General features: G+C 52.6%; 6 protein-coding genes and 1 non-coding gene across 7 annotated transcripts; 3 read left to right on the plus strand and 4 right to left on the minus strand.

Annotated features, from left to right (window-relative positions):
• Positions 1 to 144: 144 nt before the first annotated feature.
• On the minus strand, positions 145 to 2,145 carry BU25DRAFT_73565 (uncharacterized protein). Its single transcript, XM_033712064.1, has one exon. It carries the CDS (start codon positions 1,971 to 1,973, stop codon positions 219 to 221), a length of 1,755 nt encoding a protein of 584 aa, XP_033561036.1. The 5' UTR covers positions 1,974 to 2,145; the 3' UTR covers positions 145 to 218.
• Positions 2,146 to 2,815: 670 nt separating this feature from the next.
• Positions 2,816 to 4,716, plus strand: BU25DRAFT_491776 (ubiquinone biosynthesis hydrox). The gene is made up of 2 exons (XM_033711593.1): positions 2,816 to 3,234; positions 3,286 to 4,716. The coding sequence occupies exons 1-2, from the start codon at positions 2,913 to 2,915 to the stop codon at positions 4,446 to 4,448; spliced, it is 1,485 nt and encodes a 494-aa protein (XP_033561037.1). The 5' UTR covers positions 2,816 to 2,912; the 3' UTR covers positions 4,449 to 4,716.
• Positions 4,666 to 5,572, plus strand: BU25DRAFT_431863 (ChaC-like protein; the record flags this gene model as incomplete). The annotated part of the gene is made up of 5 exons (XM_033708682.1): positions 4,666 to 4,733; positions 4,788 to 4,819; positions 4,877 to 4,926; positions 5,042 to 5,122; positions 5,177 to 5,572. 5 exons carry the CDS (start codon positions 4,666 to 4,668, stop codon positions 5,570 to 5,572), a joined length of 627 nt encoding a protein of 208 aa, XP_033561038.1.
• Positions 5,573 to 5,653: 81 nt separating this feature from the next.
• Positions 5,654 to 5,780, minus strand: BU25DRAFT_t83. Its single transcript has one exon. It is a non-coding gene; the product is annotated as a tRNA-Asn (tRNA).
• Positions 5,781 to 5,892: 112 nt separating this feature from the next.
• Positions 5,893 to 7,861, minus strand: BU25DRAFT_73779 (Zinc/iron permease). The gene is made up of 3 exons (XM_033712065.1): positions 7,484 to 7,861; positions 7,243 to 7,401; positions 5,893 to 7,191 (listed from the first exon to the last, which is right to left on the minus strand). Exons 1-3 carry the CDS (start codon positions 7,509 to 7,511, stop codon positions 6,011 to 6,013), a joined length of 1,368 nt encoding a protein of 455 aa, XP_033561039.1. The 5' UTR covers positions 7,512 to 7,861; the 3' UTR covers positions 5,893 to 6,010.
• Positions 7,862 to 8,528: 667 nt separating this feature from the next.
• On the plus strand, positions 8,529 to 11,096 carry BU25DRAFT_73789 (uncharacterized protein). Its single transcript, XM_033712066.1, has 4 exons — positions 8,529 to 9,151; positions 9,333 to 9,777; positions 9,842 to 10,537; positions 10,604 to 11,096. Exons 1-4 carry the CDS (start codon positions 8,632 to 8,634, stop codon positions 10,971 to 10,973), a joined length of 2,031 nt encoding a protein of 676 aa, XP_033561040.1. The 5' UTR covers positions 8,529 to 8,631; the 3' UTR covers positions 10,974 to 11,096.
• BU25DRAFT_411382 (NAD(P)-binding protein) lies at positions 10,966 to 12,180 on the minus strand. The gene has a single exon (XM_033706539.1). The coding sequence runs from the start codon at positions 12,026 to 12,028 to the stop codon at positions 11,219 to 11,221; it is 810 nt and encodes a 269-aa protein (XP_033561041.1). The 5' UTR covers positions 12,029 to 12,180; the 3' UTR covers positions 10,966 to 11,218.
• Between the last annotated feature and the right edge of the window lie 1,741 nt (positions 12,181 to 13,921).

Raw genomic sequence — 13,921 nt, forward strand, 5'->3', positions numbered from 1 at the left:
GTGGCGATTCTCGGAGACCCATCCGTGTGGTACAAGGAAGCAGTCCCCTGGTACAGTTGCGAGACATTGAGGTGCACTTGACCACGCAAACATTGTGTCTCTCGGAAGGGTTGTATTCAATCCAGTCTATAATCCATACTTTTTATCTATTGTTTCTATCGTCACAATTGTCATAACCCATGATCCATAACGTCATAACGCCATAAACAGACACGTCGTCAGCGCCAATAGTTCATACCAGGCCCATACCTCTCCGCCATTCCATCCCACCACTCGCCCCGAGCCTGGCGAGGATTCACGTAAACGGGACAGTCAGGCAACGACGATCCAGTAGTATCCGACAGCTCGCACATATCCCAGTCCCTATCCGCAGGTCCCTCTGGAACGGACGTTGGCTTCGCAGGCAGGGAGATCGTGTCGCCGTAAGTAGTGTACGAGACGCCGGATGGGTATGAGGTGCTGTTTTGCCTTGAGTCGGGAGGGGTTGGCGGGAACTGGACGGCGGGAGCAGCGGCGGGAGCGGGAGCAGGAGCAGGGCCACACTTCCTGAGCCTGGGCATCTCGATACCATCGCCGAGGACGTCGGCTATGGTGTACTCTTCATCTGGAAAGACAGGCCTGAAGGGGGTTCGTACAGCAGGCGGAGGGTGGAATCCTCGCTGGACGTTGGTGGCGCCAGGGCTAGCGGATACCAAAGGTGACATGTCGAAGATTGGTCTACCACTCGAAGACACTCTTGAGGCTTCCTCTAGCTGCAGTGTATCCGGAATGGGAGTGATGCGCTGCTCTGGCCTGAGCAGAGGGGCCGGTGGGGGGATGAAGTTGTGGCACAAAGGAAAAGGCAGTCGTCCATCTTCGAGCGGACTTCCACCATACGAATGGCCGGTGACATGAGCGAGATCGTGCAGGTCAAGGCCTGACGAGTCTGCAGGCTTCAGGTCCGGGATCGCAGGTATAGGAATCTGGGATGGGTCGAGAGACGATGAGATGATAGAACACCGAACTGGCTTTCGTTGCGTATATTGATAAGCATCCCGGATCACGATGCTACCCTTAGGTGGTCGCGATGCTCTTCTGGGCCGATCTGGTAGACGCTCTGAAAGTTGCGTTCGAGGACTGAGAAGCACTTCGTGGAGCGGGCTGGTGGTACACTCGCCTAGCTCATCTGGAGCTGGCGACTTTCCCTTCTCCTCTCTTCGTTTGCTGGATCTTGACCGCCAGAATGGGTTCGAGAAGTAACCGTCTGCGGACGACTTCGGTTCTTTGGGCGATTTTGTGCTCTTGGGTGAGCTTGATCGTGAGGATTGTAACGGTGAGGATTTCAACGGTGAAGGGGACCTGTCTCCTGGTCTTTGGGTAGCTTTACAATGGTCGCACTTGATCTGCGAGCATTTTGCAAGGTGACGTTCCCATCGCTTAGAGTCCAACCAGTCACTCCCACCAGCTGGGTAGAGTGTGAAGAAGTGATTGATGACACGCTGGGATACTTCTTCACCGTCGGGCCCCACTACCGTAGCGTTTGCGTCCAGCGTAGCCTGTTTGAGTTCTTTCTCAATATCCTGACGATCGAACTTCGAGTCGCGATGCCGAAAGACCTCCTGCTTGAGTCGTTCGACACGTTGTGCCTGTTGAACGAGCCATTGCTGAATGCGGTCCCTCTTTCGGATTGGTTCCTCCGGAAAGGGGTCTTGTGGAACAACTGTCACAGTAGCTTGACATTTGACATCATTGGACGCTGGCGATGTTGCGGAATCTGGTGATGTGTCGTCTTGATGCTGAGAGCTGACCACAGACTCTCGTGAAAGTTTGCGTCGCTTCAGGCTTAGTGGACGAAAGGCTCGTAGCCGCTTCCTCTCGTGTGGTAGTGACATGCCTCGATTGCCTAGAACTGAACGAGGGTGATCTATGGGAAGGTCGTTTAGGGACAGTGATGAGATTGAGGGTATAACTAAGGGGGGTTCAGGGAGGCTCATGATGGTAAGCAACAACGCTGAGTCTGTATAGAAACATTGATACTCAAGCTGCAGGGGTCTTTACACGTTCAAGTGGAGAACATTTATACCGATGTCTGCCCAATCTTAGAGCACGGCTTGCACATCCGCACGTCATGGTCAAAGCTTCAACATCTACCCGGCAATAGTTCGAGCGTCGAAGATACTCGGAACAGCGCTTCGCAGGCTTGGAGGTGCTTTCAGAGGTCTAAGTAAGTCTCCTCGAAAGAATTGGAAGGTAACGACGTCAAACTGACTGGATAGCGGCTGTCCGGAGGTGCAATCGAAGATCCAGTGCTTCTGCAAAGGTGAGGTTCGGTCAGCCGTCATCGACGATATAAGCTCAATCCCAACTCTTTTGGGCCGTTGCATCCATGGGGAAGAGGAGGGGAAACTGAATGTTGCCGGTGCAACTGACGTTTAGGGCCCAACGGCTCCTGTGACGTAGCTGCTGGTATCATCGTAACAGGGGGCAGAGTTGACACGTCGGGCCCATAGGGAAATGAGGTTGTAAATAACGGTGAACGGCTCATTGGCAGACCGGGCTTTGTGAGGCTGCAAGGTGGGCCTGATCGGTCGAAATAGGCATCGCAGACAAAAGTATCGCTCTGGATGACTTCAATAATGATTGAAAGGATGCAAGTTCACCTTCCCAACGATCCATAGTCAAATGTTCGATGCTCGATAGGGGTTAGAAAAGTGATGATGTGGCGAGGAACGTTGGAAGTCTCGAAGGATGCAGGAGTCTAGTGCGGTGGCTCTTGCCGCGCTCGGAACCCAACCGATTCGACGATGAGCGGGATCTCATGTCATCAGCCAAACAACGCAAACATGCGCGGCTCACCATGACACCACCACTCCGAGGCCTCGACTTTCCTCATCGATCACGTCCGCCGATGCCACGGGCACCCTGAGATCGTAATGCCCCCTCGATTACTGTTCAGAGCGCCTCGAGCATCTCACTCGCGATCTCCGGTCGTCGTGCGAGTGCGCCTCGACCGGAGGTTTGCCTCGAGCTCTGCGAATGCACCAGAAGTCTACGATGTAGTCTGCGTAGGTGGAGGTCCGGCAGGTCTGAGCTTGTTGGCAGGCTTGAAGGCGTCGCCAGTGACGAGAGGATTGAAGGTCGCTCTGATTGAAGGCCAGAACATTCAGAAGAACAGGCTATCGAAAGATGCAAGCCTGGACAGCTTCTCGAATAGGTGTAGCTCCTTGACACCGGCTTCTGTGAGGAACCTACAAGGTGCGCCAGAGAACGTGAGAGCATGGCAATGCCGATCTAACATGTACATAGAGATTGGAGCATGGTCACGTGTGAACGCAGCCCGAGTACAACCCTACCAGGAGATGCAAGTATGGGACGGTGTCACAGATGCACGCATTTCTTTCGATTGGGATACAGCGCGCCCACTTCTCTCGCCTCGAAATCCCGCACAGCCGACTACAATCGCTTACATGATCGAGAATACGAACACCGTCACGATGCTCTTGAGTCGGTTGGAAGAACTAGGGGGCGTCGATATGTTCACCTCGACCAAAGTGAGCTCGATCGAGCTGGGCACCGATACGGAACAGATGGACTTCACGTCGTGGCCCATCCTCACATTATCGAATGGCAAGACACTCGCAGCGAGGTTGCTCGTAGGCGCAGATGGTGCAAACAGCCCTGTCCGGACGTTCGCCGACATTGAGTCGCGGGGTTTCGATTACAACCGCTTCGGCGTAGTAGCAAGCTTGAGTATCGAAGGGCAGGGCTGGGGTGGACCGGACCACAAGATCGCATACCAGCGCTTCCTGCCTTCAGGACCTCTGGCATTGCTACCTCTGCCTGGCAACAAGTCGACACTTGTGTGGAGTACAACACCAGAGCGTGCTGCTAGACTCAAGGCACTGTCGCCAGAAGACTTTGTTGCTATGGTCAACGCAGGGTTCAGACTGTCGCCGACCGATTTGGAGTACCTGCACACTCTCGAATCAGGGCAAGCAGAGGAGGTGGCATGGCGAGAGAAGCATACACCCGTCAACGAACGAGCGATACCGATGCGCATCACCGACGTCGAATCTGGCACCGTTGCGGGGTTCCCTCTCCGCATGCGCCACGCCGACACATACACCGGCGAGCGAGTCGCCCTCGTTGGCGACGCAGCCCACACTATACACCCGCTCGCAGGCCAGGGTCTGAACCAAGGTCAGGGAGATGCTGCAGCTTTAGTGCGAACGATTTCGCACGCAGTACGGACCGGCCAGGACATTGGTTCGACTCTGGCACTAGAGAGCTACAACAGCGAGCGTTACGCGGAGAACAACGCTATGTTGGGTGTCTGCGACAAGCTGCATCGACTATACAGCGTTGAGTCGGGGCCGGTTGTAGGATTAAGAAGTTTGGGGTTAAGGGCAGTCGATGCCATGGGCCCGCTGAAGAATTTCTTCATGAGCAGGGCAGCAGGTGGCTCGTAACGTTTTGTACTCTAGATACTGTACACCTTGACTTGTATACATAGTAGCCGATGGGGAACAATCCTCCTTGCGGCTTGAGAGATCTCAATGGCATCAAATCGCGCCATCGGAATTGATCCGCAACTTGCCCTGCATACGCCCCACTGTTTGTTGCCCCACGTCATCGACCGACAACATCCGATGTTTGAGATTCAAACATGTCTTAGACATCACCAATATGGCGGTCCATCAGAAACAGATAGAAGAGTTTGGCAGTAACGATGACTTCTGGCTGTTTGGCTACGGGTGAGGAGACAAGTTCGATCTACCGACAAGAGCCGGAATCTCACGTATGTCTAGGAGCTTAATATGGAAGCCACCGCCACACTTCGGTACTTCAGCATGCACAGAAGTTCAATCCTTAAATTCGGACTGACGGTATGTTGTAGATCAACGAGTGCCCGGCTACATCGAAGGTTACGTTCGACGCTTCTGGCAGGTATGACGACCTGCGCAGGACGATGGACATCTACAACTAAATACTCCTACAGGCAAGGTACAACTTTCTGAGCAAATCACGCAAGACACGTGTATCTAACAAAACATAAAGTGAGGACCACAGAGGCACGCCCGAAGCACCCGGTCGCGTAGTGACCCTCATCGACCGCGCACACTGGGACACTCTATCAGACCACGTGAGCACTCGTCCGTTTCCAGGCCATCATGAACAGAGCCTGACGACTGAATAGCATGAGCCCACAGAGCGCGTCTGGGGCGCCGCCTACCACATCCCCGCCGCCAAAGTCCCCGAAGTCCGCGAATACCTCGACATCCGCGAAATCAACGGGTACAGCATACAGTTCACACCCTTCCATCCGGCCTCAGACTCGAAGCCCATCAGGTGTCTAGTCTACATCGGCCTGCCCGAGAACCCTCAGTTCCTAGGCCCGCAAGATCCAAATGCACTAGCGAGGAAGATTTTGCAGAGCAGAGGGCCGAGTGGGGAGAATAGAGAGTACTTGTTCAATCTAGAAGAAGCGTTGTTGGGGTTGAGTGAGGAGAGTGGGGATAAGCATATTAGTGATTTGGTGGCTAGGTGCAAGAAGCTCGAGGCCGAGAGGAAGAGTGCAAGTGGTAGCAAGTAGCCTATGCAAAACAGAGCTTACATTGTCCTAGAAAAGGGCTATATCGTACACTGCAGGTGCGGGAGAGGTTAGCAAAAAGATCTTCCCTACACAGGCTCGAACTGTGAACCTCCAGACGGCAGCTATCACAATCACCTGAGGGTGGTGAGGCCTCAGTTGACTGTGATAGTTTAACAGTCTGACGCGCTACCGATTGCGCCATAGGGGATTTGAGCCGACTACACAGAGTCGACTAAGTAGTCGAGTAACTTGATTTGATGAGATTCTGGAGACTTACACCATCTATAAAGTAAACGATAGTCATCGGGCATCACTGTGTGATGCTTGTGGGTGAAGGCACGATATAGATACACTTGTGCGATTAAGATCAGTTGGGTGATGTGCATAGGAGTAGCCGCGGGACCTCGAATGTAGTTGATATATGGAAGCAAACAGAATCTATGCCCAAGCGCCAACTAATGCCATAAGTAGTGCTCCGGCTACAACACTACCGCAAGCTTGCAGCCGTCGCTTGCCTTGCAGAGTGATGTAGCTTTCGTCGCTCAAGAAATCCTCGGCAAGAAGCTCTACAAGGCCAGCGAACAACAACAGCCCGCTCGAGATGGCGTTCATGAAGCCTACCATTAGCAAGCCAGTTTGGCTAAACGGGTCGTAGAGTGTGTGAATGGCAAGACCGATTGCTTGTCCAACAGGTGTGGTGGTCCCGTACGCAAGTGCCATGAGCCATGGCTTGGGAGAGCCAACAGGAAAGCGAATTGCACTGATTCGTGATCCAAGTGCAAAGCCTTCAAAAGTCTGGTGGAACGAGATGGCCACTAGCAGCACGATGAAGGAAGTCCCAGTTGCTACAGACAAAGCCATGCCAATGAAGACGCTGTGAAACAGAATGCCTGCTTCAAGAAGCAGACACTGTAATAGCAGCTTCTTGTTTTGTGCTTCCGTCTTCTCAGGTGTCTCTGGCGAAGAATTACGAGGATCGTGGGTCCGCTTGTGTGCGTGGGGGTTTGACAACAGCTGAGATTCATCTTCCAGATCTTCCTCCTCTTGTTGTCTGGCGAGCTCTTCAGGGCTGATTTCGAGGTCCGAGTCATCATCACTGTCAATGCTTTGCCTCGCAGCATGACCGTTGGGCGCAGTCGGTGTGGTGGGAGACACAAGTGAGAGGGCTGGTGATCGTCCTGCCATTAGGCCCGAACGTTCAGACGACTCGACATCGTGCAGCACGATGCCTGGTACGTTGCCGTTGGCGCCAGCACTGTATCGTCCAAAGCTGTGACTTCTCTTGTGGTTCGGCCGAGCGTGCGCGAGGTGATCGTCGTGACCAAGGGTGTCATAGTCGACTGCATGTGAATGTCCAGCGCCTTTCGAGGCAAAGAACATTTCAATGCCAACAACCACAAAGACGGCGGTCATGGCTATGAGCCCCGGCATGGCCGGGTAGCCGCGATTCCAAAAGTGCGGAAGACATGGGTCAGTGAGCGATTCAAAGGCGGTAGGAAGAAGATGGACGAAGGCTGTCGCAATGAGCACGCCAGTGCCGAAGTGTCTCGAGAGGAAGAGGAAGCGCGAGGGCACTGGGATTGCAGGGAATCGCTTGACGACGATGGGGAAGGAGCAAGCTGTCCATGGTCAGTTCCGCCGCCGGCAATATCCACCGCAACCACACGCACCTGCCGTGCTCAAGGCAAGAATAAGAATTAGAGCGAAGACATGGATGCCTGTGTTGTAGTGCTTCTTTCCGCCCTTCGACCCGCATTCGGGCTTCTCAACTTCATCTTGTCGGCGTTGTAGCTCTCTGCGGAGCAGCTCGGTGGTGATGTGCGAGAGGCCTGAGTAAGAATCCCAGTCAGTATACGAACACCACTGTGGATTTTCGATGCACCCTAGGAAGGACCGTGTTGCGCGACTCACCTTCTACAAGACCATCGCCAGCCGTCATGTCGACGTTGCCAGACCTCGAAACGCTGGGAGACGCGTTTGAGACCGCCGAGGTGCTCTTGCCAATGATACCGGACCGGAGCCTCTTTTCCCCTTACATAATTCGACGTCTGCGCGTCCGCCTATTGTCAACCTCGAGACATCTCCTTATTCAATGCTGCATACGGATTACGGTGGTAGCGATACAATGAACTGCGACACATCGTCAATCTTTCCGGGTGTGACGAACAGCCGCAGGACGGTGTGGTCCTCCCCTGCAGCAACTCAATGCAGCAGGCACCATCACGACTTCAGCGATTGCACCTTGACAGCATGAAAGGGACGTGCCGCTTGAAGCAAGCTCGAGTCGTGACGATGCAGCGGATCAACGACACCTGACAAAGTCTTGTTCATTGATTTCGGAGTTCACGTTTCTGACCATTGGCCGGTCTAACGTTGCCCAATCACACCAATCACTCGCTCTGAGGATGTAGTACACCAAGTAGACAAGATTTCAGCATTGCGTCCGACAGCTCGAGCAAATCTCGAAGTTATCAAGATGACACGTCCCAATTAATCTGCACGTCGAACGTCTGGAAGCAACCGCTCATTCCACTATCCCCAGATCCGTTGAACGCCATGTCAAGAACGATACTATTTTTGTGTACATCCGGCATGAGGCCCGTATAGCTTGAATAACAGCTACGTACACACCCGTGACCCGCCAAACCTGCCATACCTTTGACATCTCTGTACGATACTTCACAGTACAACAAAGACTTGACCGGTACGACTACGAGCGAATACCGACGAAAGAAAGGGTGCGAGGTCGGTATCAAATACCCTGTCAGCTCCGTGCTCGCTTCAGCAGCCTAGCGCTAATCCGGACTTTGATAGTTGCACAGCTTCAGCCCCTCCATGACCTCCAGGCACATCTCAGTACGAGGCAGCTGCAACCCGGCGCCGTTCAAGGAGCACTCGAATGATGATGGTGGCGAGCGGGAATCAATTGCGAGGTCTTGGCTCTAATATCGCTCGCATTTTACGCTTAGGTGTGCCTTGCTGAGCTGCACTACCACCAACGCCCCCGAGATCAGGTCAGCAACACAACGTCTTGCTGGTTCTGTTCCCGAAAACGTGTGATGGAGGGCCAGGAGCAGAATGCCAATGCCCCAAAACGCTCCCAACCGACTGTGCCCATCCCACGAGACTTCCTTTTTGTCGATGCGTCTGAAGCAAAGACATCCCGCCAAGGACGACGCAATGCTCGCTCATTCGTCATGCAGAAGGCGAGGAGGGAGCGTCCGTGGTCTACGAGCAAGCAGGCCGCGAAGCAACGAGCCCAAGAAAGTGCAAGTCCGGGGAGTGCCGGTACACCCACATCAATATCAACCCCAAACACAGCATCATCGAGCCCTACTATCGAGCCCAGTCGCAACGGCTATTTCCCGGCCTTCGAACAAACAAATGTTGGCGCGTTCGAGCGAGGCATTTGTTCGAATTGCAAGATCTTTGTCGTCCGACATGGTCAGACACTATGCCCGAAGTGCATCTTACTTAGAAGTACTGGGTCTGTGAGAGAGCCTAACAACGGTGTTCTCGATCCATTTGGGGCGTCGGCCGTCAAAATAACCAAGGAGATATCAGAACTTCTTGATCACTGTAAGCTTACCTTTCTGTTCCACAAAACACAGTCCCATTGCAGTCTTTAAGTGTGCGTAACCAGTATCCCTGGCGCGCCGCTGCACCCCAGGGTAATGACAGGCTCAAGCGAGAGCGAGTCAAAGCCTTGTTCCAACACGGCGGTCGTGTGAAATGAACAGCGCTGACTGCAAGTGTATAGTTGTCCATGAAATGGCTCCTGGTATAATTGGAGTTGACATTCGAAGCAGGTCCACCCTGATGAAGTCGGAATGGTTTGATACAGCACTGAGTAACAAAGGCTTCATGCACAGCTTGCTTAGCACGGCTGCCCTGCACATGTTCGTCTTTGGTAAGGGCACCGTCAAAACGATCCTTGGCCATCGCGCAAAAGCTATCTCAGCGGTGAACAAGGCTCTGTCGACACAAGATCGTGCTGTTCGTTTCTCGGATGCGAATCTCGGCGCTGTTTTCAACCTGTTGACTGTGGAAGAAGGTCTGATGATGCCCCATTTTAGAGACGAGATACCATTCGACGAGCAGCCAAATGCTATGATGCATCTAAATGGTTTGCAAGAGATGTTGCATTTGCGGGGCGGCCTGAAGGCTGTCGGCACGAATCGCATTCTGCAAGCTTTTATCCTTTGGTATGTGACACCTCACTTGGCCTGATGGCCCAAAGCGGGTTGGCAAATGCTTACTGAGCATCAGGCATACTACAGCTCACGCCATCGCAGCTTTCGCCGCACCCAACCCCACAACGTTAGCGTATATTCGCACAGCAAACTTTCCTCATCATCCACGAGGCTATAGTCCAAACCACTCACAACACCTCGTTAGCCTTTGCCGACATGCAGGACTTACGGAATCCCTTACTGAGCTGCTGGAACTCGTACTGATACTCACCGCTGACCTAAATGCCTGGTATGATGATCCAGAGAGTCCACTTGACGCACTGGACATACAAAACTTCTCTTGTTCACTCGAGTGCTTGCTGCTCGCATGGATCAGCGAAAAAGAGCCTCTCATTACACCTCTTGAAGGTGCCCTTTGCGTTGCATTGATCATCTACACCGTACGAACGACTGAAGCGCTGAAGCGACCGTCAGACGTTCACCTTCTACACTTCGTTGCCAGCAAGCGGCTCGAAAGCGCACTTAACTGCACGACGCGCGCTGAATGGCAACCATGTCCAGATCTGCTTCTTTGGATCCTCTCCATCGGTGCCATCTCGGCTGAGGGCTCAGCAGAGAGCGCCTGGTTTATACACCAATCGTCTCTTGCATGCGCAGAGTTCAACATCGCCTCTGCAAATGCGTTACTCGAACGTTTGAGCTTCTGTGGCTGGGTCAGGTACAAGCTCGACGAGTTTGTACGGCACTTATGGAACAGAATTGTCCACCTCAGGTTAGATCACTACGCCCATCTTGTTCCGATACGTTCTTTTGCTTATACTTGACCCTTCATCCACAGACTCGAACCATACTTGAACGTACCATCACCAAACATCGAGAATGCCGACAGCCCGCCCGGACCGTTACAAAACAATCTCAAGGAAACCGAACTTATAGACTGGCGCACCATCGACTGGGCAGCCGTCATTGCAGCTACGCCTGTACAAGAGGCGGACACGAGTAATGAAGGAGTAAGTTGGACGACAGCAACAGCGAGTGGATTTGGCGATGCTTTTGGCGATGCTTTGAGTGATTCTGGGCGCGACTATGGAGGATTTGGATTGTTATGTTTGTACCCTGTTTTATTGCTTTTGACTACTGCGTCTGCGATTGCACTGCGCCCGCTCACATTACGGACACTGCTGACCATCACTACTGTAGGGCGGTAATCACTTCTTCATCGATCACACCATGAAGGTGACGAATGAGTTGATGGGCAAGTACATGGCGCTCACTAGAAGAGTAACGGACCTCGATACACCCGAAGCGCGAAAGCCGAAGCTGAGCGAGCGCAGTATTCAGGAAATGGATTGATTGTAAGAGCGAGATAACAGACTTCTCCGAAGGCGTCGACAAGACTGTACCAACACAAACGAGGGCGTTTATCACACTGAAGGGCTATCTAGCATCTACATCACTGGCCAGCAGGAACCAACAGTCTCCCCCCATCACTCGTGACTTGGCTCCCATTGGCAAACTTGTCCTTCATAAGATATCCATACGCCTCTGCAATCTCCTCCGGCTGTCCAAGCGTATCCGTCAGACTATTCTCCCGTCTCCACTTTGCTGTCGCCTCCTCACCCATCCGGTCCAACATAGGTTGCAACAACTCCGACTGAGTCGCCCCAGGAATAACGATGTTCGTGCGGATGGGATTCAAGTCAACTGCCAGTCCACGTATGAGGCCTTCAGCAGATGCGCCTACCGCGGCGACAAACGTCCATCCGGGAAAGGGCTTGTGCGTGTTTGTCCCACCAGTCAGTGTGAATGATGAGTTCACGGTTTGAGGCATGTATTCCCCGGTTGTTAGGAGTTTGGCGATAATACTGGGTGCGATGAGGCGGACATTAAACCCCTTCAGCAACGCTTCCGGCGTAACAACATTCACACCTGGAAGACTAATCGAGTCGCCGGCCGTGTACGCAATATGATCAATCTTCTTGCTACCGCCTTGCGTGACCTTGTCAAACAAACCAGTGAGATTGGCTTCGAGGTTGGCGATGTCGAACAGGTCGCAAGCAAAGCCGGCAACGTTCTCAGCGGGCATGTCGGGGTAAAGCGAGCGCAGTTGCGAGACTTTGGTGTCGACTTTGGGTTGGGCGCTGCCGGAGATTGTTATGCGGGCACCGTTGGAGAGGGCCATGTTGGCGATGGCGTAGCCGATGCCTGATGTCCCGCCAAAGACGAGGACGTGCGTGTTGTTGAGGCGGTTGGTGTGGGCCATTGTGAGCGGTGTTGGGATTGTGAATGAAGACCGAAGTTTCGAGTTGTATAGACGATGCAGTGATGGAACTTGAGTGAGGAGAATGCAGTTACTGGACTTTAGCTTTATACCTCTTCAGCTTCCCCACCTGCTGTGTATAGTTGATAGTGCTCGATAGTGCTTACCCTGCACCAAGCCCGCTATGTCCGCCAATTGTGAAGCTCTGTACCCACAACAATGGTGAGTTACATGATGATGTCGACAATGAAGCGAGCGAGCTATCTCAACATGGCCACAGAAATGAAAGGCCTGTACCCAATTGAAGGATACTTCCCAGCTGTGCTGCGTCCAATTGGTCATTTGGCTGTACAACGGCATTAGTGAGCATCAGTCTTGCGGGAAGCGTAATCGGTATGCGGAGATGTCGTTACAATGAATTCTCATGCAATTGGTCTTGTCCTTTGTGAAGTTGCACATCTTACCTCCGATGTGGGAAGAGGCGATCACTCAGCAGCATGCTTACGAGGGGCTGCTTGAGCCGAAGAGGCAGCCTGATGGCCTTGCGATCGACGACAAGCAGGTCCATTCGTCATCCATCCTCTGAACCCTGCCTCTTTACATGGGTAGCAGTCTCCGAATATTGTTGAATTCTAAGCTGTACCCCTTGTAGGGTGACACCTGGACGTTGTCGAAGTTTCATCGGCTCTACCCTATCATGTTGACGTTATGCCATTGACAATGTGTAGCAACGAAGGAGGCTACATCTGTGCCCACAAATCAATCGCAGCTTCGGTCTTCTGACCTGAAGATGCATAAGAGCAAGGACATAGGTCCTTGATGCGTCAAGAAACCATCGATTGTACACTCCATTCATTCCAGACATCATATTGGCTGCCAGCGCGTGGTGTAAAGGGCAACTGACTGAGTGCACGTAAGCCTTGAATAAGCATCATTCCTATTATCTATTCAGGATTCTAGGCCTAGGTGTAAGAACGAAGTTGAGTAAAGTGAGAAGGGCTTCAGTCTCCCACGTGCTCCCCAGGGTCTGGGACCGACTTTTATCAGAACACCTCTTTTTCTTCTCTGCCACCTCACTTCATTCCGCAAGCATCACACCGTCCGATGAGAATACCCCTGATCCCGAGCCGGTTATTTGTCTGGCTCATAAGTTGGTATAGCACAATGTCTTCAGGAGGCGGGAGCAGATAGAAGCAGTGTGACAAGATGGAATGCGAACAACTCTTCCTTCCTCCGGCTCCACTCAGAATTCCACAATCGTGTCTAAGACGTTTTTTTCGAGGACTTCCCCGTCTTCGCATATTACCAATTGGTGCCACCCCTCCATTTCTACGACTTCATCATGATTGGAGACGAAGCGAAAGAACAGTTTGACCTCGTTCGAACGTGCCGTCAAATTCACAAGGAGATCCTAGTATTGTGGTGCGAGGCTGCAACATTTGCGTTCAAGAATATGGTCGTACTGTTCGATTGGCTCAGGGTCCTGCCGCAGGGAAGGAAGCTCGTGGTCAATGCCATCAAGTTCACCACATACCTACACGGTCTGGACGACATATCCCAGTGCTGTTACGTCATTGGGAAGTATCCGAGGATTTGGTCTGAGTGGCAACCTCTCTCCATATTTGCAGAGAGTTGTCTGCTTTGCAGCGCATCTCTTTCTATACAACGTGCGAAGTGTTTTCCGATCTGAATCTGGAAGAGATGGATATACTCGCGAGATTCTTGTCCAAGGATAATCAGAGATTTATTCAAGTCGCTACTCAGTAATCCCATGCTACAATTCCAGAAAAATTAGGTTAGGAGGCACGGTCTGACTGGATGCAGACAAATTTTGGTTGCGGAGGCAGATCTAGCTCCATAACGCTACACTTGTGCGATGATGTGCTGCTTGTTCGG

Source organism: Macroventuria anomochaeta (assembly GCF_010093625.1).
Source record: "Macroventuria anomochaeta strain CBS 525.71 unplaced genomic scaffold BU25scaffold_19, whole genome shotgun sequence".
Lineage (NCBI taxonomy): Eukaryota > Fungi > Ascomycota > Dothideomycetes > Pleosporales > Didymellaceae > Macroventuria > Macroventuria anomochaeta.

Coding starts and splice junctions, on each gene's coding strand:
- BU25DRAFT_73565 (XM_033712064.1), bottom strand. CDS start 1,973: ATGAGCCTCCCTGAACCCCCCTTAGTTATACCCTCAATCTCATCACTG.
- BU25DRAFT_73789 (XM_033712066.1), top strand. CDS start 8,632: ATGGAGGGCCAGGAGCAGAATGCCAATGCCCCAAAACGCTCCCAACCG. Junction 9,778..9,841: donor CTGCAAGCTTTTATCCTTTG/GTATGTGACACC, acceptor ACTGAGCATCAG/GCATACTACAGCTCACGCCA. Junction 10,538..10,603: donor AACAGAATTGTCCACCTCAG/GTTAGATCACTA, acceptor CTTCATCCACAG/ACTCGAACCATACTTGAACG.
- BU25DRAFT_73779 (XM_033712065.1), bottom strand. CDS start 7,511: ATGACGGCTGGCGATGGTCTTGTAGAAG. Junction 7,402..7,483: donor TGGCGATGGTCTTGTAGAAG/GTGAGTCGCGCA, acceptor ATTCTTACTCAG/GCCTCTCGCACATCACCACC. Junction 7,192..7,242: donor TCTTGCCTTGAGCACGGCAG/GTGCGTGTGGTT, acceptor GACCATGGACAG/CTTGCTCCTTCCCCATCGTC.
- BU25DRAFT_411382 (XM_033706539.1), bottom strand. CDS start 12,028: ATGGCCCACACCAACCGCCTCAACAACACGCACGTCCTCGTCTTTGGC.
- BU25DRAFT_491776 (XM_033711593.1), top strand. CDS start 2,913: ATGCCCCCTCGATTACTGTTCAGAGCGCCTCGAGCATCTCACTCGCGA. Junction 3,235..3,285: donor TTCTGTGAGGAACCTACAAG/GTGCGCCAGAGA, acceptor ACATGTACATAG/AGATTGGAGCATGGTCACGT.